This window comes from Cheilinus undulatus, linkage group 11, assembly GCF_018320785.1.
Source record: "Cheilinus undulatus linkage group 11, ASM1832078v1, whole genome shotgun sequence".
NCBI classification, from domain to species: Eukaryota; Metazoa; Chordata; class Actinopteri; order Labriformes; family Labridae; genus Cheilinus; species Cheilinus undulatus.
The window spans coordinates 23,922,936-23,944,397 of record NC_054875.1 but is presented as its reverse complement, the minus strand read 5'-3'; the positions used below and the strand labels follow the sequence as shown (position 1 = coordinate 23,944,397).

The following is a 21,462-nucleotide window of genomic DNA, read 5'->3' as shown; positions in this document are numbered from 1 at the left end:
AGGGTTGGCTCTGGCTTGGCTTATGAGTTATATAAGTAACAGGATGCAGTTTGTACAGATGGGTCCCCACAGGTTGAAATGCCTGAGCATTACCTGTGGTGTCCCACAGGGGTCAGTACTGGGACCCAAATTATTTATCCTGTACATAAATGATATTTGTACTGTATCTAACATACTTAAATTTATTATTTTTGCGGATGACAAAAATATTTTATGTTCTGGAGAGAACTTGCAGCAGCTAGCAAAAGTGGTCAGTGAGGAGCTACAGAAACTTAAATGTTGGTTTGACAGGAATGGACTGTCTATTAATTTAAGTAAGACTAAGGTAATGTCATTTGGAAATCGTAAAACAGACAGAGTGTTTCAGATGAAAAATAGATAAAGTAAAGATTGATAGAGTGTATTAGACAAAATTTTTGGGTGTTGAATTTTAAACAAACTGCAGTACGGACAACGCAAAAAGTATGTGCATCTCGGTTTGTGGGTTAACGCTTTGGAACAGACTTGATATTAAACTTAAAATGTGCAGTAACACAAAGAATTTCAAAACCTGTTATAAGCAGGTGTTGATAGATCAGTTTATAGTTAAAGAATCTTATAGGTAGGTGGAAATGTGTGAATGAAGATGTTTATGTTTGTAGGTATGTAGGTATGTTTTGTTTATATGTGTATAATTTGTTATGTGTATACACATTTAATTACTCAGGGATTAGAATCTCTTAAAATGAAGTAATATGAATGACATATATACATGTGTGTATGTGTAGCCATGGTATATGTACACTTGTATTTACTCAGGTATCAAAATTTCTTAAAATGAAGTAATAGGGTAGGTATCTAAGATGTATGTGCATGTATACACTGTTGTGTGGATGTATGAATGCATTTACTCAGGTATTAAAATCTCTTAAAATGAAGTAATATGGTAGGTATATATGCATGTGTATATTTGTAAATGCAGACATTGTTATGTTTAGTTATTTTTGTATTTACTCAGGTTGCAAAATCTCTTAGAATGAAGTAATATGGAAGGTAGGGGCAGGTTCAGATAAGCATTCATTCTTCCATCCGTCCCTTCTCAAACATTGCTGGAGTTCTTTTATTTGTTGTTCTTCATGTTTGGTACGACAAATGATATGATTTTCATTAAGCAATGAATTGTTGTATTTTTATTGATTGTTTATGTTTGAGATAAATAAACATCAAATCAAATCAAATCAAAGTTGGAAACCAGTGGTCTAGATCAGTAGTTCTCAACTGGTGGGTCGGGACCCAAAAATGGGTCATGGAGCTGTTTCCAGTGGGTTCCAAATGCAGAGGTGTCAAAAATATTCACATTCATTACTCAGGTAGAAGTATAGATACTAGCGTTTAAAAAGACTTCTGTAGAAGTTGAAGTATCAACTCAAGCTTTTAACTCAAGTAAAAGTGTAAAAGTACTGGTTTTAAAACTACTTAAAGTATAAAAGTAAAAGTAATGTAAAGGGAAAAAAATCCATTAAGGACAAAAGCTTAGGGCCACAGGGGCTAATTCCATTCTACCATTCCATTCTATTCTAACATTCCATTCCATTCCATTCCACTATTCCATTCCATTATATATTCCATTCCATTGCATTCTACCATTCCATTCCATTCCACCATTCCATTCCATTATACATTCCATTCCATTCTACTATTCCATTCCATTGCATTCCATTCTACCATAGTGCACTACCTCACCTCCCCAAAAAACATTTTTCTAAAGGCCATAATGACTATAATGTTATATTAAAATGTTAATGTTGAAAAATTTGGGATGTACCTGTTTCAGCCGTATTTATGCCCATTGAAAATGAACGCATTTTAGTACAATGCAAACACATTCATTCCTTGCTGGAGTGTGACGTGATTTGTGTCATGTCTGAAGGTGCAATGGATCGTGTACAAACCAATAGGGTGTCAGAATGGTATTACGTTTATATTTCTCATCCAACCACAATTACATTCACTCTATCAGGATGGCGCGATTTATCTGGATATTTTTTTGTTTTTTTATTGTGTTTTTTTGAACAATGCCAAGCCAGAATGAAAACAAGCTGAAATGAAATAGGAGTAATGGGGCTATTTTTAAAATGTAAGGAGTAGAAAGTACAGATAATTGCGTGAAAATGTAAGGAGTAGAAGTAAAAAGTCGGCTGAAAAATAATTACTCCAGTAAAGTATAGATACCCAAGATTTCTGCTTAAGTAAGGGAACCAAGTATTTGTACTTAGTTACTTGACACCTCTGCCCAAATGCCTGTTGGAAAAAAAATGGTCAGAGTCTAAGAGGTGCTTTTAATGTTTTTTTTTTCTGTAGTTCAAGTTTTTGATAGAAGACAGGAAACTAAGTGCTTGACAGACATTTTTTTTAATTATTTAGGAATTTTCATGGTGATTTACTGTAAATCGTGAAATTTTCCCTATAATCTTTTTAGGGAACTGAAAGTTACTTCCCCTCAGTTTTTTAGGGATGTTTCTTTTGGCATTTTTCCAGACTTTTCCTTCAAATCAAACAATGAATAAAATAAAATAAATAAACAAGGAACCAGGAACTCATTAGAGGTTTATTTTTAGGACTTTTCACAGAATTAGCAGTCTTTCCAGGAAGTTTCCAGGAATATTTTAGGAATTTTCACTTGAAACATAAGGTAATTTTTGGGAACCTTACTGAAAAATTTGAGAAATTTTTATCTTGAATGTATTTCCAAAACTTTTGGGAATCTTCCATGATACTTTCCTGGAAACTTTGGGGTATTTTCTTCAGGCTTCAGTTCTGTTTGAGGTCCAAACAGCACTATCTTTGATTGAGTGAATCTGGTTGGAAAAGATATCAGAAATTTGGGTAGTAATTAAAAAGATAGTAGTGGGCCCTGAGTCAAGACCACTTGAGAACCACTGGTTTAGATGAAGGTTTCAGTAGGTACCTGCTATCCTTTTTTTTAAAGTTTTAAGACAACTAATTAGGACTTAACTGCTTGTTAGTTGATGGGTTGATAATGATTTAGAATTTTATAAAGTCAGGGATTACATTTAATCAAAATACTTGGCAGTTACTCAATACTGGAACAATACTTAATCCTTACTTAGTCATTATTTCCTCATTTGTGCCCTGTATTGTAAAGTGCAGCACTATACTGAGTAAATAAATCAGTTCTTAATTAATCCTTACAATAATTACCTGTTCACATCAGTAACATTTTCCACCTTGTTAGCTAGAGTTTAGTTTCTCATTCATTACCCTAACAATGTCGCCACTTAAACCTTATTTAAAGTGTTACCAACATAACTTTATTAATTCTGCAAGACCCAAATACAGAAGTATAGATCAATAATTTTCACCCTCTCGATGTGGTAGTAGGTCAATGGATGCAAGAATTCAGTGATTTCTAAATTTTTGTGGTTGTAAGTTTTTACAGAAAGGTGTTGTAAATATCTTAGTGGAACCAGGATCTCCCTGAATATTCAAATATTAAAATATTACTTGTAAAAAAAATTTTTTTTCTTCATTTTAATTAAATCCATGACAATGATCTAGAAATTGTGATGATTGCATGCAAAAATATTTCAGCCTTTTTATTTGGTTGTTCTCAACATATCTGGTTCAGGAGGTAGCACAGAAAAGCTGGTAAAACATGTAAATTCATGACCTGATTATGTGTTTATATCAGATTAAAATGTAAGTTCTAGACCATATAAACTCAGAATTATTATTAATTTAGAAACTCTCACACTTAAAGCAGCATTTTGGTCTATAAGTATACCAAACCAAGTTAAACTTGTGATTATGAAATGCAGAACTTCTAATCTAAAATGGATTTTTCATGAGAAAGATCCTTCAGCACATCCCCTGCTGATGTAGACCGACCAAGAGCCTCAGAAATGAATAAAAGATTAATTCTGTCTTGTTATCTTGTATCATTAGTACTCTTTTTAAAGCTTCTGGACTTTTGCCAACAGCTGAGTGTATTCATAGACAACAAGTGCTGTGCTGGATGTCGGTGTTGTTGCAGTTCTCACGCACATGTTGGTCCCCTGAGACGGCTGCTTTGGAAAGCTGCAGGAGCTCACTGGTCCGCTTAGACTGGATCACATGGCTTTAGTAGAGGACTGGCAGGGTCAGACATGGGCTGAACAAGGAGGAGGGCAAAAAGAGACTCAGAGGCTGATCTGTGGATCCAACTACTGATAATAAGTCCACTGTTGCTGCATTATAAGTTATCTCTATAACCAGATTCTGAGTGCAGAATTTGACATGAATTTTGGTGCCGGAAAGGGGAGGAATGCAGGCTATCCCAGCTGTGGTGATGGTCTTCTGATGAAAATTAAGCTTTGATTCATTTCTTCAAACATTCAGTGACACAAAAAATGAAGTAAATAATCTGCTTTTGGATTTCCTCTTTCCACCAACTTAACCAAGTGTTAAGTCAAACTATAAATGATGGTAACACTTGGAAAAGAAAATCTCACCTGATTCATCTTTGTTGCTAAATGGTGCCTATTATGAAAGCCCCAAAAGTTGGCTTAAGCTCTAAGATATCAAAGTCTATCAGTCCTGAAATTGTATTATATGTAATTCAGAAAAAGTAGCAGCAGCTGCTGTGAGGTGTCAGGTGGTGAATTTACAGTCTGGGCTGTTACAGTTAATTCTTTACTCTTTTCTTCAGGGTTCAGCCGATTCCTACACTAGTCGACCCTCGGATTCCGACCTGTCCCTGGAGGAGGACCAGGAGGCGTCTCGGCGTGAAGCCGAGCGCCAGGCTCAGCTGCAGCTAGAGAGAGCCAAGGTGAGAGCACGTGGGTCAGGGTCTATGCTTGTCTCTGCTTTTAGTTCCTTGTATAATCATTCAAACAGGAGGGGTTTGTTGATTTAATCCTGCTGAAAATTCCCATAGGCTTACAATGCAACTTTTAGAACAGAATCTTTAACCAATAGGAATACTCTCTTTACATATACAGATACATCTTTTATCCATCAGCTCCCCACCCGCCTCCAAACTTCCTGACATGCCCTTTTAGTATCACCAGCATCTGAGACAGAGAGGGGCAGACTGAGAAACACCTGGGCACAATTCAAGCTGTTTTTTCTGTTTTTATAACTATGACGATTGGGAAATAAGAGAGAGGGGTCTGGCTGCAGACCACAGATCTCAGACACCCCCCTCTTGCAGACCACTACAGGAAGACACCACATCTGTCAGAATAGAAGGGACGTAAATTGCCGGTACAATGCTCAAGCTGTTTTTTTTTGTTTTTTTTCCAACTCTATTCATGAAGAAAATCTGGCAGCAACAGACTAGGCAGCCATAAAACAGAGAATAAGGCCACATGGTCTAATCTGGGATTGAATTATGTATAATCCCATTTTAGATGTAACTGTGAACTGCAGCTGACTTTACCTTCGTTAGCTTTAGCTACAGCTAGCATAGCTTTGCTGGCTACATGGTTAACATTAATACAGAAGCTACTGTAGCGACGTTATGAAGCTAAAACGAGCCACCGTTTACATAACTATCCTTAATCCAGACTAGCTTTGGCAAGGTTAGCATAATCCTACATAGCTAATGTAACTTGGTTTGCGTTAGCTTTAACTGGTATTTCCACACTGCAGTTTCTATAATGAGTGGACAAGTGGGGATTAAACAGTGTTACTAATACTGCCTGCAGCAACTGCCTGAAGCCATTTTCTGTGCCGCTGTTTAGCTCATGTCTTTACAAATAAAGCATAAAGTGATGCGTATGATCGCCTGATCAGAAGTTGAGGGAAACTTTGAGTTTACAGAGTTATTCACTGCTGGTTGGGAGGACAATGATTAGCCTGGTGTGCCTAGCTGTTGTTACTAACTGCTAGTAAGCCTGGTGTTGTGCGTTGATAACGATTGTGTTTCTGTAGTGTTTACTTACTTGCAGCTTGTATGACTCATGTCCAACTCCTGACTGCTATTTGAAATAATTCAGTATGTTTGCTTTTAGCCTGCTGGCTGTAGATAAACCAAACAGCAACCTCCAGTCCTGAAAAATAAAGCCAATGCAGAAGTGCAAAAAATTGCAATACAGCAAGTGTCCACTTGAGGCTGGCAGCAGAGACACCGGAAGTTCCGTCTGGACACCTGTTAAACAGACGTTTTTTACACTATAAAAATAAACTGATTCATAGCCTGGTTCAAAAAACCAAACGTGTCTCATCAGCTAATGTCTTCATGTGCTCTCACTGTACAGGGATGAATTTTTTTGTACCACAATGGTTTAGATTAAATTTAGGAAAAGCCTCACTGTGCACTGATTGGCATGTCTCATTTGATTGACAGATAGCTTGACAGGCAGATGGTATGTTTCTGTCAACCAGAATGCTAGCTAGCTAGCTGACAGGAAGTCAAGCTTAGTGGGCTGGCTGTTAGGTTCATCCAATGTTCGGTTGAGACAACGATTTCATTATGGAAGCCATCGGGGATTGGCTTCAAAAGCAGTTTGAGTCTGCCTATTGGAAGCAGACAGCTGACACCACACAGGCTTTGTCCAGTTCTTTCTACAGTTTATGAGATAAACACTATCCATGTTCCCGGTCTGAGTACTAAGTTGTTTTGGTCTGAGGACAGAGACATGCACTGGGGCTGCACATCTATGGCTGCTGCCAGCTGCTGGCTTTTTCGTTAACTGCACCATGGGGGATGTATGTTTTAAAACTGCCGTCACAGCGTACATGGTTGTATCGATTCTGTAAAATCTGTATCAATATGTGTATTAGCAAAGTGCATGTGACGATATATTGTATATCATTTTCTTGAGCACAGGCCTAGTAGCCATGCTACCTTTATAGCTAATGTGGCCAACTTACCTTTGTTTCCTTTAGCTGTGGTTATGTTAGCTATGTAGCTATGTTACCTACATAGCTTAGGTAGCTAACATGGCTTAGCTTTAGATTTTGTGTTGTGTTTTCCTGGAGGACAAGCTTTTTTTTTCTTTTTCCTGTAACCAGACTGTTGACTTTGCTTTATCAAATGTTCTGTAGTTAGGTTTTGCAGGTCATGTTTTTTACTTTTAATTTTGGGTATCTTAACCTTACCTTAAACCCTACCCTAACTCTAACTGGAAGTCAAATCCTATTTTATTTCTGATGTTGTAGGGTGTATTTCTGTTCTGACAGAGGTGGTGTCTCACTGTAAAGGCCTGCAAGGGGGCGAGCGTCTGAAATCTGCAGTCTGTGGGAATACTCTGCATACCTGTGTATACCCTTCACTATACCACTGAGTATGCCCCTGGAAACAGTGTCCAACAAAAAACACCTTTAAAACACGCTTTCATTTTCAGCCCCTGAGTGAAAGATAAACATGCTGAAGGAAGTGTCATTCCCTCAATGTGAACACAGAACTGAGGACAACAAACCCATCTGGAGTTTGGCCTCTCCTTCCTTTAAGGAATTTATTACTTAACAATAGATATACACAGGATGTCATTTTTCATTGCTATGTTAACACTCTGGATTATGCCCTGCATATTAAGCCTTTAAGGATCTAAAGCAGACAAACAATATAAGAGTAGAAAATGGCACTGTTAAGTGTTGTACATCATGTATACATTTCTTTCTTTCTTTGTCTGTTTTCAGTCCAAACCAGTAGCATTTGCTGTGAAAACCAATGTGAGTTACTGTGGCGCCCTGGATGAAGATTGTCCAGTCCAAGGTGCCGCCATTAACTTTGAAACCAAAGACTTTCTGCACATAAAAGAAGTAAGCGGCCTTTACCACTGACATTATCATAATGCACACAGACCACTTACACAGACTGCACTTATTGCATGAATCTTAGTATTAAATGTGTTTTTCTCTGTCACACAGAAATACAACAATGATTGGTGGATTGGTCGGCTGGTGAAGGAAGGGGCAGACATCACTTTCATTCCAAGCCCGGTCAAACTGGAGGCCATGAGAATAAAACAGGAGCAAAAAGCAGCAGCCAGGTCAGTGAACACACAGCTCTGAGAGATCTCTGCGTGTCTGTTATCACTCCTCTTGACTTTCATCTATATCTCTGTCTTTCTACCCCTCTCTAATGACCTAATTCCACCAGCTTTCTGTCTCACACAGCCTTTGAAAACTTTTTAGAGGCAACTTCTTGCTCATGTGTTGCTCTGTTTTGGAAGTTCTTTGCACCCTGAGGGAATTCACGCATAATGAAGCTTTGCATTATGTTGCTCCGCAGGAAAGGAGGCAATGCTTCATCTGGAGGCTGGAGGTCCACCCCTCCATCTGCAGGTAAGACGGAGTAGAGGAGTCCTGCTGCTGTGTCTGTCTGCTCTGCCTCTCTGTGCTCTCATAGTGTCACATTTACATAACCTACTACACCTGGTCTAAAAGTCTTCGTTTAAAGTAAAACATGTTTTAATACTTAATACAAAGCTTGCCTTTTTTCACCTAACAAAGCTTACTGACTACATTAGATGACCAGTGATTTCATGGCATGCATCTTTTCTTATGGAACACTCTTACTTATTGCTATAGCCTTATTATTAGCTCAATGCTAAACGTTCATTTTGTTTATCCTGAAAGCCAAACAGAAGCAGAAACAGGTATGTTTGCCACTGTCTCTTTTTTCCATTCATCAAAGAACATCTCTAATAATTCAGCACAAACAACCATATACATGTATTACTATTATACGTTTTATAGTCAGCTCTGCACATTGCTTGTGACAAAGCAGAGTGCCTGCTAACATGCCCTATATTTCTATATATACTTCCACCTGCAGACTGAACATGTTCCTCCATACGACGTGGTCCCTTCTATGCGGCCTGTGGTGCTGGTTGGCCCCTCACTCAAAGGATATGAGGTGAGAAAGCAGCTTCTATAAGTTTAGTTTGGTTCTGTTCTTCAGGACTTTGTGTTTAGAGTCTGTACAACAGTAGATAAGGAGAATATGCTGAAGTTTTTATTCATCTTCTCATTTTTGTCTACTGATGAAACAAAGATGTTTCAGCCATGCTAGTATTTTATCACCAGAAAATCTATCAGATATATTATGGTGACATTTTACACAGACTTCATGATGGCCGGAGGACAAACTCTTCTGACTTTTGACATTTCCTCTTGTGCCACTGTGAAGGTTACATCGGTGCTTTTGAGTGAAATGTCTCCACATCTGTTGGACAGATTATAACAAAGCTCGCTCCATACATTCGTGTGGTTATTTTGGGGATCCTTGACAGCAAAAGCTAGAGTTTACTTTTCTTTTTAATTTAACTTTTATTTGACATTATCCCCTTTTATTTGAATACAGATCTTTTTTAAGAATCCTCATAACACCTGCAAATATGATAACGTGATAAACTACAAACGTAATACAGATCTGTTGCTTTTAATGTAATAATCCCACAAACCTGATAAATTAGCAGTTGCCCTCTGCAAATGTGATGACTATTTCACCTGCAGGGATTTAATACATTTGTGGTAAGGTAAAAATCACTGTCTCTCAAAACTGTGAACTTTGTTGTAGCCTTTTTATAACTGCCAGGGGGTTCAAGTCAGTTTGAGCCAAAGTCACATCAAAAACATTGACATGGTGATTTTTATTTCGCCATGAAACAGAAAGTGTTTTCCAGATACTGAAAACACTTGTGGAGCCATGAATCTTTGCACAAGATCTTTGAATGAGAAAAGGAGAGGACTGATACCAATTTTATAAAATTCTGCGGGGTTCTCCTTGAATGAAGCCCTAACCCTAACACTCCATCTGATTGAAATAGTAAAAATAATTTCAGAGTTCATAGAGAGTTAACAAAAACATCACTTTTTCTGTACATGTAACACAAACTTACAGTTCGTCTTAAACATACAGTGTACAAATTTCGTGAGACTAAAACCAAACTTTGATTGTGTCTTCATCTTAAAAAAACAATAAAACTGCCTGGATGAACAATGTTAATCTAAGTTATTTATAATTTCCTCAGAGCCCTGTTTTAAAACAAACAGTACTAATCCACTATGTTCATGGATCTACCTGTTTGCTGTTTTAAGATGTATTTTGTGGCTTTTTATGCCTTTATTTAAAAAGGAAGACAATGGATAGAGCCAGAAACAGGGATGAGAAAGTGGGGGTGAGACAATAGGGAAAGGGCCGAAGGCTGGACTTGAACCCAGGCCTCCCGTGCACATGGGGCACGACCTAACCACCAGACCACCTTCGCCCCTACCAGTTTTTTAGGACTGAAAAAAACTACTTCCTACTTCATGGCGACATTTTTTTTAATGTAACTTGAGCCACTGCTGACTTAAACCCACGCAACAAACACTTAGTTTCCATGTTTATATTACATTTTTGGGAAATAATGACAGTTTTTAAAAGACAATGTAATAAATCCCTGCAAATTCAATAGTTCTTCTGTTTGTGTGCCATTTGCTATTATGTTTGCAGTGAGCAAACTGCCATTACATTTGTGGGACATGTACTGAACTTGTGGGATAATTGCATTAAAAAATGTAGATTTGTATTAAATTTGTGTTTCATTACCTTTGTGGGCAGTTAGTATGTTTGCAGGTATAACAATCCTTAGGGTCTTGGTATTTAGCAGAAAGAATATATAGGCTAGTAATTCTGCATATTTAACGAACAACGCATGTTATGAATGTTATTGTGACTTTGGCATTTAGCCAAAGTCACAATAACATAATAAACACACCAGTGGTTTACAGCCATTCAAATCTGATAGCATGCAATCTTCTGTTAATGGTAGCAAGACAACAGTATAGATGTCACTTTATGTAACATATAAAACATCTATTACTCGTCTCAGAGTCCTAGAGTTGACATATCTGGCCATCTGAATTGATTCTGTCTTTTCTTGTCTGGACTGTCATTGTCTGATCTGCTTCACTCTAGATTGTATTTTCTCCTGCATGGACTTGGCTGGTTTGATCTAAAGGGAATCACTCTGGTATCCATTATCCCATTACAGTAACTCTGATACTAAACACCACAGTCACATCCTGATGAAATTAGAACACACACAACAGGAGTCTTAGATCCATTCCCACTCATGTAGAGCTGCATTTTTGCTCCTTTAGATCGGCTGGTTTGAGTGAACTTCTCTTTAAACATGTGTGGGATGACATGTTTGAGAAACCGTGGTGGTTAATGTTGATTCATGTTGTTTGTGAATGTGCTGGAATGTGAAAATGTAATTGAAGCGAATGCCTCTGTGCTCCAACATTTTCTCTCTCTTCTGTGACGGTGTAGGCTGTTTGCCAAGCCGTTTGTTTCGCGTGTGTGTATGTGTGTGTGAAATATTTATACATCGCTCTGGTGATGTGCTTTGGGGATGCTCCACTGGTGAAAACCAGCCTTCCTCCTCCTCTCCTCTTCCCTCTTTCTAACTGCTTTGTCTCTCTTCTACATATTGTATTCATTTGCTCCCTATTGTTCCCTCCTGTTTCCCTTTCTCTCTCTCTCTTTCTGTTACTCCATTTCTCTGCTACACTCTTTAAGAGCAACACCACCGTGTGCTTCATCTGCTATTCAAAAGGCCATTCATTTTTCAGGACGTTTTTCAAAATAGACTGCTTCCTGTCCTCCTCACAGGGTTCACAATTTGCTAGCAGCACACTCTTTGTCTCTATCTTCACATATTTCCTCCACACTTGTTTAAAGACATGAAAGCAAACTCTGCTCAGATGAAAAGTTGTTAATAGATTATTTTTTGTGGAGGGGCACTATATTTCAAGTTTTCGTATCACAGTTGTGTAAATTCACAAATTTGACCATGACTGGCTGCAAAACAATACATTTCTCATCGAAAAGTCACATTTAGAACAGCAGAGGTTAACTTTCCATTTTTCAGCAATTAAATGTGAAAACAGCTTCCTAGTGTCAAACTGCACATTCATTACTGAGCACAGTGAAGCAGAGAGAAATGGTAGTGGTAGGAGGCTTCATGTTGCTCATTTCTATCAGTGCAGGCTGGCAACAACACTACAGTCCTTCATTAGAAGAGTCATTTATTTTTAAAAAAGGTTTTGATGTCTTTAAAGGCTTTTTTATGTGAACATGTTGTAATACTGTAAAATGAAAATGTGCTTTTAATTGGTATTTTTAAGCCGTGTTGGCAGTCTAAATGCAGCAATCGTTTTTAACAAATGACTATTAAAAGTGCATGTTAGCATGCATGCATTAATCACAATTAATTTAAGTCCATTTTAATGCATTAAATGTTCTTTTATTGCTTTAAATTTTGGGCTGACTGCTGAGGTCAGCCCTACGTATGGCTCTGCCTGTATACTGACTGACTGACTGACTGACTGAGTAACTGAGTGAGTGACCCTACTTCCAAAGCCCTAACATAACAGAGTTGGGTTTGCTTGGACTGAATGCTGGCAGTGATGGCTGCCTCCACTGTGTTAACTAGAGCCATACATACAGAGTTGCGCTATGGGCGGGGTTTAGTGGGACATTTCTTTATTAAAACAAGTGAAGACAGGAACACTAAAAGCTTTCTGTAACAGAAAGGGTGTTTTTACTCTTCTGCCAAACCGCTTCAGCATGAGTGTGTGATAGTTAAAGGGGAAAGGGTTACTTGTGTGAATGCTTGTGCTTGTTACAGCCTGCTAGCCAAATGTTAGCTCAGCATTAGCCAGACCAACACATTTCTTCATCACAGTTCGCGCTGAGAGCAACGGAAAGCTTTCTGCGACAAAAAATGATGTTGTCGCTCATCTGCCGCCCCACTTTGGCATGGTTATGTGATAGGTGCAGGGACAGGGTTAGTTGTTGTAAACAGCTAATGAATTGTTGTGTCCCAGCTAATGATTCCAATAGCAAGCCTGTCATTATCTGGGACTGAGCCGCAGTGGCACTTTTGTCTGAACCTGACAATTGCTATGTCCGAATACCTACATAATTCTGAGATTAATGATCATTAACATTTTTTAATTGTTTCACAGCTATGACAGCACTTTCCTACTAAAGACACTTTACAGATTTTATATTTTCAAGCATATGTTGGATGAATGGTTTCAATGAGCGGTTGCATCTTACCCAGCTAAAACTAAGAGTCTTAACTTGAAGGATGTACCTGTACTGTTAGAGTCACTTCCTGTATATAAGGTGCCCTTCCGCTCTTTGTCTACAACACTGAAGTAGACACTACGTGTGGAAACAGGTCCGTTGTGGCCTGTTATGCCTCCATAAATGTTAAAAAGGACATTTTGAGTGCTGATCTTTTCTGCTTCCTGATAACCGACCTGGCCCACTTTTCCAGCTCAGGTTTTTTATTTTTTTTTGTTGGTTGTTGTTGAAAATAAACATAACTGGCTGCATGCAATGGTGTCTGCAGAAGTGGGTATGCTCTTAATTTATGCCCTGTATTTTTAAAGCACATCCTGCAAAAGATAAACAGCCTGTGTTATAGAAGGCATATCTGATACAAACTAAAAATCGGTGTTTTGTGTTTCACATTGATACTCAGCTTCTGCTCATTGACTTTAGGTAGTGAGAATCATTATGAAATGATGATGAGGGAAGCAAACTGGAAGTAGCACTTCCAGGGTACCTGCTCATACTCTGCCTCTGTTTGGCTTACCCTAATACCCTAAAAGGCAATAATAAATACAATGCATCAGAGGGAGACTTAATTTACCACCAACCAGGGAAAACATCTCCAACCAGCAAGACAAAGAATAACTTTCAAAAGAGCCAGAGTAAAACCAAACCAAATGCCTAGACAGGCTTATTGGGAACAGCAACTGACCGGCAGATGAGGGTGGACCTGGGGGAACAACTCAGATTCTCAGGGAACATGGTTGAGCTAAAACTTAAAGTTAAATCTTGTATTATTTTTAAACTTTATGTCATTGGGGTTTTAAAATGTCGAATATGGAGATATGCACAGTAAGTGTAAAGTACAGGTGACATTGTAGGTTTCATGGTATATTTAACTCCTCTCCATTCTTTGCCCCTCTTCCTCTCTGTCTCCCAGGTAACAGACATGATGCAGAAAGCCCTGTTTGACTTCCTGAAACACAGATTTGATGGCAGGTTAGTACATCTATATGTTTTTGCAGCAGCTCGGTTTACAGTAACTCTGTAACCACGCTGTTGAGCTCTTCTCAGGATTCTGCCTCTCATGTTTCATGGTCTATCTGAAGCATGATGATGATGACGACTTATTTTTAGCTGCCACACAGTACAAGTTCATCTCATCCTTTGAAACGGAGCAGTTTGTGGATGTGGTGTGATAAGACGCTTCTCTCTGCAGGATCTCTATTACACGGGTGACTGCTGATCTGTCACTGGCGAAGCGCTCGGTGCTCAACAAGAAGGCCATAATGGAGAGATCCAACACACGCTCCAGTCTGGGTGAGTGACGGGAAAGTTGTCTTTGATGTGTTTGTGCTAAATAAAGACTAATACCTGCTAAGAATAGATACTTTTTACTTTTTATGTCACGTCTGTACTAATCATCCGTCTGTGATAGTGCTCTGTGAGGCGTGCTAACTCCCTGTCTTCTTTGGTTTGCTCCAGCTGAGGTCCAGAGTGAGATAGAGAGGATCTTTGAGCTGGCCAAGTCTCTGCAGCTGGTCATCCTGGATGCTGACACCATCAACCACCCGGCACAACTCCTCAAGACTTCTCTGGCTCCCATCATCGTCTATGTCAAAGTCTCCTCGCCAAAAGTAGAGCACACAGAAAACAAAGACTTTTGTTTGTGCAGAAATAATCAATGATGATAAAGCAGTGCAAAACAACAAAGTGTTTGTGATCATCTTTTTTGGTCTCATCTCACAGGTTCTTCAGAGGTTAATCAAATCCCGAGGAAAGTCCCAAAGCAAACATCTCAATGTTCAGATGATGGCGGGGGACAAGCTAGCTCAGTGCCCACCTGTGAGTTATTAGTTTATTACAATAATACAGCAGGAAAGGCTACTATAAAGCTCTAACTCTGTACTTTATGTACTTCATGTCCCCAATCAGGAGATGTTTGATGTCATCCTGGATGAAAATCAGCTAGAGGATGCATGTGAACACCTTGCAGAGTACCTAGAAATTTACTGGCGTGCTACACACCTCCCATGTTCTGCCCCTGTTAACCCCTTACTGGACCAAAGTGTGATCACTCCACCCTCAGCTAACTCCAGCCAACAGGTAAGAGGAACCCACAACTAAGTCGTCATTTCTCAAAATTCCAGCTACGTTGTTCTTTACATTTTTTTCTTTTGCTTCTTGTGTTTTTCTTCAGTTTTCAGAGACTCAAGAATTGATAGAATGATTACCACCACAAACAACGGTAAGAAGAAATCAGTTTCCCTTTAAAAAAAAAAAACCTCTTTGGCTGTTTTTAAACATACCTGAAAGTTCATGACAATTTCAGAGCAACCTTTCCCTGAAAACTGTGTATTGTGTATTGAGAAATATCCCTCACAACGTGATGTTTTACTTGTTTGATGGCATGGGGAATGATATGGCATAAAGAAAAAAACCCTGCAAAAATGTAATGGTGATAGAGTCTGACAATATGAAAACAGTTTTTTTGTTTGTTAATGTTGTAGTGCAATATAAACTTTTTCAAGATGTAGATCCCTTTTCTCAAAACAGAATTACCTTTTTTGTAAATGATATGGATGGGAAAATTAAACAACTATTTTGAAAGTAGACTAATGTTATACATCAGGCTGTCACATAATAAAGAAGAGGAAAGTGAGAGTTTGAGTGGAAAAATAATTGAATTATTGCAAAAGTGACAAAATGGGTTAAAAGTGGTTCTAAAAAAGGGGTTAAAATTGGTTTAAATTGGACAAAAAATTGTGAAAATGTGTAAAAAGTGGCACAAAGGGTCAGAAATTGGTAAAACGTTTGAAGAGGTGGCAGAAATGGGTTGGGAGAAGAAGAAAAGTGGCTAGTACACTTAAAAGTGGCAAAAATAAAAGGCAAAATGAGTTCAAAGTTGCAAAAAAAAAGTGAGAAAAAGTGGCATAAATTGGTTTAGAGTAGCAAAGATTTGTGAAACCACGTTAAAAGTGGCAGAAAAAGTGGCTAATATGGTTTGCAAGTGGCAAAACATAGTTGCAAAAGTGGGCTCATAGTTGCAGAAGTGAAATGGATTGAAAGTGGCAAAATGTGGCAGAAATTGATTAAAATGTGCAAAAAGTGGCAAAAAAGGTTCAAAGTGGCTGAAAAGGGTTAAAAGTTGCAAAAAAAATTGTTAATATGGGTTTGTAGTGGAAAGGGAGATGCAAATATGTCATACTTCATTCATCCCCAAAGGGAAATTCATAAAATAAAGTGGTGAAAATGGCAAAATCAGTAACAAGTGGTGAAAAATGGCAAAATGTATGCATAGAAAAATTGCTAAATGTGTTAAAAGTGGCAAAAACGTGAGGAAAATTGGTTAAAAGTGGCAAAAATGGGTGGGAGAGAGGTGAGAAGGTGTTAAAAAGTAGCACAATTAAACAATTTCAACATCAGTCCGAACTAGAAAAGCACTCAGAGAGCACAGACCTCCACCATTAGCCCTGCCTCCCAATAATGAAGAATCCTTTGAAATATTTCTGGATCCGTCCCCATGTGGCCCCCACCACAGCATTCACCGATTACTCCCTCTTCGGTGGGGTGAATACACAGTGAGGCAAAGCATTGGCTTCAGTACAGGTGAACTGTCATGGTGGAAGCATTGCCTGCTGGTGCCAACAGATGCACTGACAGTCTCACCCATGGCCTCACTGGATGACTTGAAGTCATGGCAGAGGGTGAATATTCCTCTATTCCTCCCAGCATTGTGAGTATTCTCGCTACAATTCGCTGTCTTTCTCTCTGTTACTCTCCGACTCATCTCCTCGAGTTGGCATGTGTCTTTCAAACTCTATGAACTCCAAAACTTTGAATAGAAACACACCCAAAATGCTGCTGGGATTGAAGTTACTCATGTCCGCCATCTCCTGATGTAAAGTGGTAACAGCGCAGACCTCCGCCATTAGTCCTATCTCCCAATAGTACAGAATCCTTAAAAAAATTCCTGAATCCAGACGGTGATCCTGATCAGTCCCAAAATCTAATCAGTTCTCCCTTATGCCATTTCTGACATTTCCTGAAAATTTCATCAAAACCCGTCCATGACTTTTTGAGTTATGTTGCTAACAAACGAACAAACTAACAAACAAACTCACGAACAAATGAACAAACAAACAAACCCGATCACACAACCTCCTTAGCGGAGTTAATAATAGCGTGACAGGCTTTTCAGCTCCAGAATGACGAAACTGTTAGCCAGGATGCTAGCACCAATGCTACTAGTTTAACACACATGCATTGACAATGTAAATCACAGGTGTCAAACTCAAGGCCCGGGGGCCAAATCCGGCCTGTGGAACAGTTAAATCTGGCCCGCAAGATGATCTCACATTTCCGTTATAACTGGCCCATCAGTATGAGGTCTGCAGATTTCCTCAAGTATAAAAATGTGAACTTATCCTTGATGAGTTAAGATATCCTTGTTAGGTCATTCAATCTGAAACAGTAAGGAGTAAAAATACTTAGATAAAAAGTCAGGAATGTGGGAAAGAAATTAATTTGTGTTTTAATTTCACATTTTCAATTTAGCATCTCACAATTAGGACTCAAACTTAGGATTTTGACTTTTTATTTCATACTTTGAGCATTTCAACTTATAATTTTGACTTCTCATGTAATATTTTGAGCTTTAAGATTCATAATTCTAATTTTTAAGTCATATTTTGACATTTATCCAATTATTTTGTATTTTACCTCATATTTCAACTCCAAACTTTGATATCATAATCCCATAGTTTGACCTTCTAACTCACAATTTCAAATTTTGAATCATATTTTGGCTTTTAATTTCATGATAACAAATTTTTTTCATATTTTGACCTTTTAAACTCATGATTTTGACTCTCTTTCTAATATATTTGCCATTAAAAAACATATTTTTTCATTAATAATGTCATGTTTTGACCTTTTTGAACTAATAAATTTACTTTTCTCAGATTGTGAGCCTTTAAACTTATCTTTTTAACTTTTTAAATGTTTAAATCATTTATCATCAGTGTTAAGTTGTTTTTTTTCTTTCATATTTTATTACCGGTGAAACAAGGTTGACAGTTTATGGTAAAAAAGGTGGCCCTGTTAGGCCCTCAGATCACTCCTGAATCCGGTCCCTGCTGTGATTGAGTTGACACCCCTGTTGTAAATAAATCACAACTAGGGAGGGCCCTTTTACTGCTTTGTTTTTCAGGGGCCCAGCTTTTTCTGTGAGCAGGTCTGTTCGCACCCTTTACCTATCTTGTTCTGTATACAAGTGCCATTACCCGTCTTACTCGGGTTAAACATTTTTGAATATTTGCTGCTGTGTTCTCAAATCAACTCACACCAACTTCAAGTGAGATTTTTCAAGTGTAAGGAAAAATTCTGGATAAAGCTGGGTAAAAAAATTGTCCATTTGCGTCCATCCAGGTTTTCCTGGTTAAATAAAGGTTTAATTAAATAGATTAAAAAAAAAAAAAAAAAAACTTTCTTCCAATTTGCTCCCTGCAGGAGCTGCCTGTGCTGTTGGCTGGGGTCAGACTAGGAGGTCAAAGAGCACAGGGACCAGGGCGCCACCAGGGGGCAGCAGCAGCCCTCGTATCTCCAAAAGCCAGCCACCACCTTCTCTGGCAAAAAACAAGAGGAATGATGGTCCCTCAAGAAAGGGCTGGTGTGCTGGAGGAAGAGGAAACACACAGCCAGGGAGAGGAGAAGGAGGAGGAAGAGGAGGTGAAACTACAAGGTCCTCCACCTGCTGCCCCCTTGACAAGAGCCCCCTGCTCCCACCACCACGTGACAACTCAGGGCCGCTTTCTACAGCTGCACACCTGCTGGTGACCAAAGCCAGTGGAGCGCTGCAGTCATAGAACACCACTTTCCCCCCTCACCCATCCTGACCTCACCCAAAGCCCCTGCTTCCACTCTGGAGGCCGAGCTGAGCCAGCCCTGCTGTGATCGACACCCAGACAAATTACACACCTGTGAAGTCAGAGGATTCAAGTACTGTAGCATAATAACACAACTAAAGTAGCCCCACGGTAGGGTTTCCTCTCTGATAAAGATGGCTTCCAAAGTGTGCAGAGAGTGACACAAACCAATTATTTATTTATGTCTTCCATGTCTACAGCTCCCAGTGAGCTGTCACTCCAGTTTAACCAAATGTTTCCTTTAATATGCACAAGCTACTTTATCCACTTTCTTTATCCTGTAGCATTTCAGTTTTCATTTTATTTCCTGCAACCAAAACATTATAGCTGATCACATATCTGTATGCAACAGTAATGCAAACCTCATACATGACAAGTGCATGCTTCCACATCGTCTATATGCATCTCCTGTCACAGCCGTGAATGTATAAACGCTACTCCATCAGTTTAGGAAGGATTATTTGCAATAATCTTGATTGTTTGCAGATAGTTGGTGGCAAAACTCATAACCATCACTTGAAGTTGTCTTTAACAAAATCACTCTTCTGACACAATGAAAAAAATCACAGTTATATTTGGAATATGATTCCATGTTATCACATCTAACCATTTTAAACTACATGGTTTTATATAGATTTATCAAATTCCTCTTTCAGAGAAAATCTGATTCAGAAATATGATTTGTAGCATAACCAGATGTCAAAATGCGCACTGATATCTAATTTAAAAGATGTTCAACTTAATAAAAAAGTCCCTAATGCAATGGCCCAGCCTCAGGCTTACAGTTTTGATACTGCTACTACTCCTCATGTATTCTCTCTCTAACAAGATGTTGTAAATTATATTTTCAAAAATGTAATATCTACTCTTGTTTTGTTGTATTTTTATTGTTTTAGCATACAGGACCAGGAAACTTGAAAAAAAAAAACAGCTTGCTGAGTAGATTTAGTGTATGATTTCTACATAGAGTAGATGTATAGATTATTAACACAGTTACATGTTGCCTCAGCATGTTTGCTGAATGTAATACTTTGTGATATTAGCACTTAACTTAAAAAACATCACTGTAAGCTACACGGTCAGGATCATATCTGTCTTTATTTGATCACACCAGTAGTATTATTTAATATCAGTAGTATTTAAATGTCACATTAAGCTGCTGAGTGGAGCACTGGTAACTGAAGAAAGGATGGACTCACAGTTCATCTTTGTAGAGGCAATTTTACAAACAGCTGCACCATCTGCCACAACACCACTGTGCTTCAACACTGGAGAATTTCTCACTGTTAAAGAGACATATAAGTCTCTAAATGATTAAATCTTAAATCAAATGACCACAAGGCGTACTTCCTGATAAGCCTCGTAAATTGTTTCTTAATCATTTTGCAGGAGTTTAAGCACTGCAGACTAAAGAGTGCACAGAGGACGCCCTCTTGTGGCAAAGTTATGTAAACTACTGCAACTATACTGCAATGCAAACGTTACATGTATAATATCCATATAAATTAAAAATATACAACTTCCAGTTATAGCACTAGTACATATATTTTAATTACATTTATTTTTCTCATTGCTTCCACTGTATGTCTTACAATACAAGTGAATGCATCTCAAACAGCACTGATATTCTCCAATTAGTGCTCCTGCTTTACAAGCATAGCAACCTGCTAACATATCACATGTAAATAATCAAATATACATGCATGACATATTGTATTCCTGTTTCATCAGAAGGGCTTTTTGGGACCATCCTAACATGAGCCATTCACTCTCATAATCTACATCTACATAAGCAGTAAACATTATCCAGGCTTTATTGTACATACTGTATATTCAATATGCAGATATTATATCAACTTGCACAGAAACAAACAATGCTGACAGGAGGTGTAGGGGTTTTAGTCACAGCACATAAGTCTATATTAAATGTCTCAGAGAGCATGAGTTTCTATGTATTTTCCTCTCCTTTTAAATGATGCACTGAAGTGATTTAAGACCACGGTGAAGTTTTCTTCCACTGATGCCCACATTCATTTCTAAAGGACCAGGTTAAAGATGCATCACCTCTCGAGCACAGTCTCTTTTTTTGATTAGAGATATACACACTTGCTCCTTGCATTTGTTTGATTTCTCTTGCAGGAAATTTCTACAAACTATTCCTTAAAAAGTCCAAAGCACAATTTTTATAATTATCATTTCCTACTTCTGCATTTTACTTGCCTAAATTCTGTATGCAATACAAAGTCTATTACTGACAAGACACTAGCTGAGACTATCAAGATATCTCCTCGGGGTGATGGGGTATAATTGCACTACTTTTATTTATATGTCTGCTTTATGATGCAATAAATGCACTAAACGTTATGCTGTACCCGTCTCCAAAACTAAACAAGACATCTGGTCTAAAGATGATGCTAACAATCATGTGATAACTCTCCAACAGTGTATGATGATGATGTGTACAGGGTGCATCTTTTGTCTATAGCACATTTG

The 21,462-nt window shown here is 38.3% G+C and overlaps 1 protein-coding gene across 1 annotated transcript in view; it reads left to right on the top strand.

Annotated features, from left to right (window-relative positions):
• The window catches only part of cacnb3b (calcium channel, voltage-dependent, beta 3b), a 45,709-nt gene extending 24,247 nt beyond the window's left edge, over positions 1-21,462 (top strand). Inside the window, exons 2-14 of the mRNA XM_041798312.1 lie at positions 4,688-4,807; positions 7,624-7,746; positions 7,855-7,976; positions 8,219-8,271; positions 8,566-8,585; positions 8,765-8,845; positions 13,983-14,041; positions 14,262-14,362; positions 14,528-14,679; positions 14,792-14,887; positions 14,978-15,148; positions 15,243-15,290; positions 18,554-21,462. Coding sequence (XP_041654246.1) covers positions 4,688-4,807; positions 7,624-7,746; positions 7,855-7,976; positions 8,219-8,271; positions 8,566-8,585; positions 8,765-8,845; positions 13,983-14,041; positions 14,262-14,362; positions 14,528-14,679; positions 14,792-14,887; positions 14,978-15,148; positions 15,243-15,272 — 1,128 coding nt within the window. The 3' untranslated portion in view covers positions 15,273-15,290; positions 18,554-21,462. The remainder of the gene's footprint in view (positions 1-4,687; positions 4,808-7,623; positions 7,747-7,854; positions 7,977-8,218; positions 8,272-8,565; positions 8,586-8,764; positions 8,846-13,982; positions 14,042-14,261; positions 14,363-14,527; positions 14,680-14,791; positions 14,888-14,977; positions 15,149-15,242; positions 15,291-18,553) is intronic.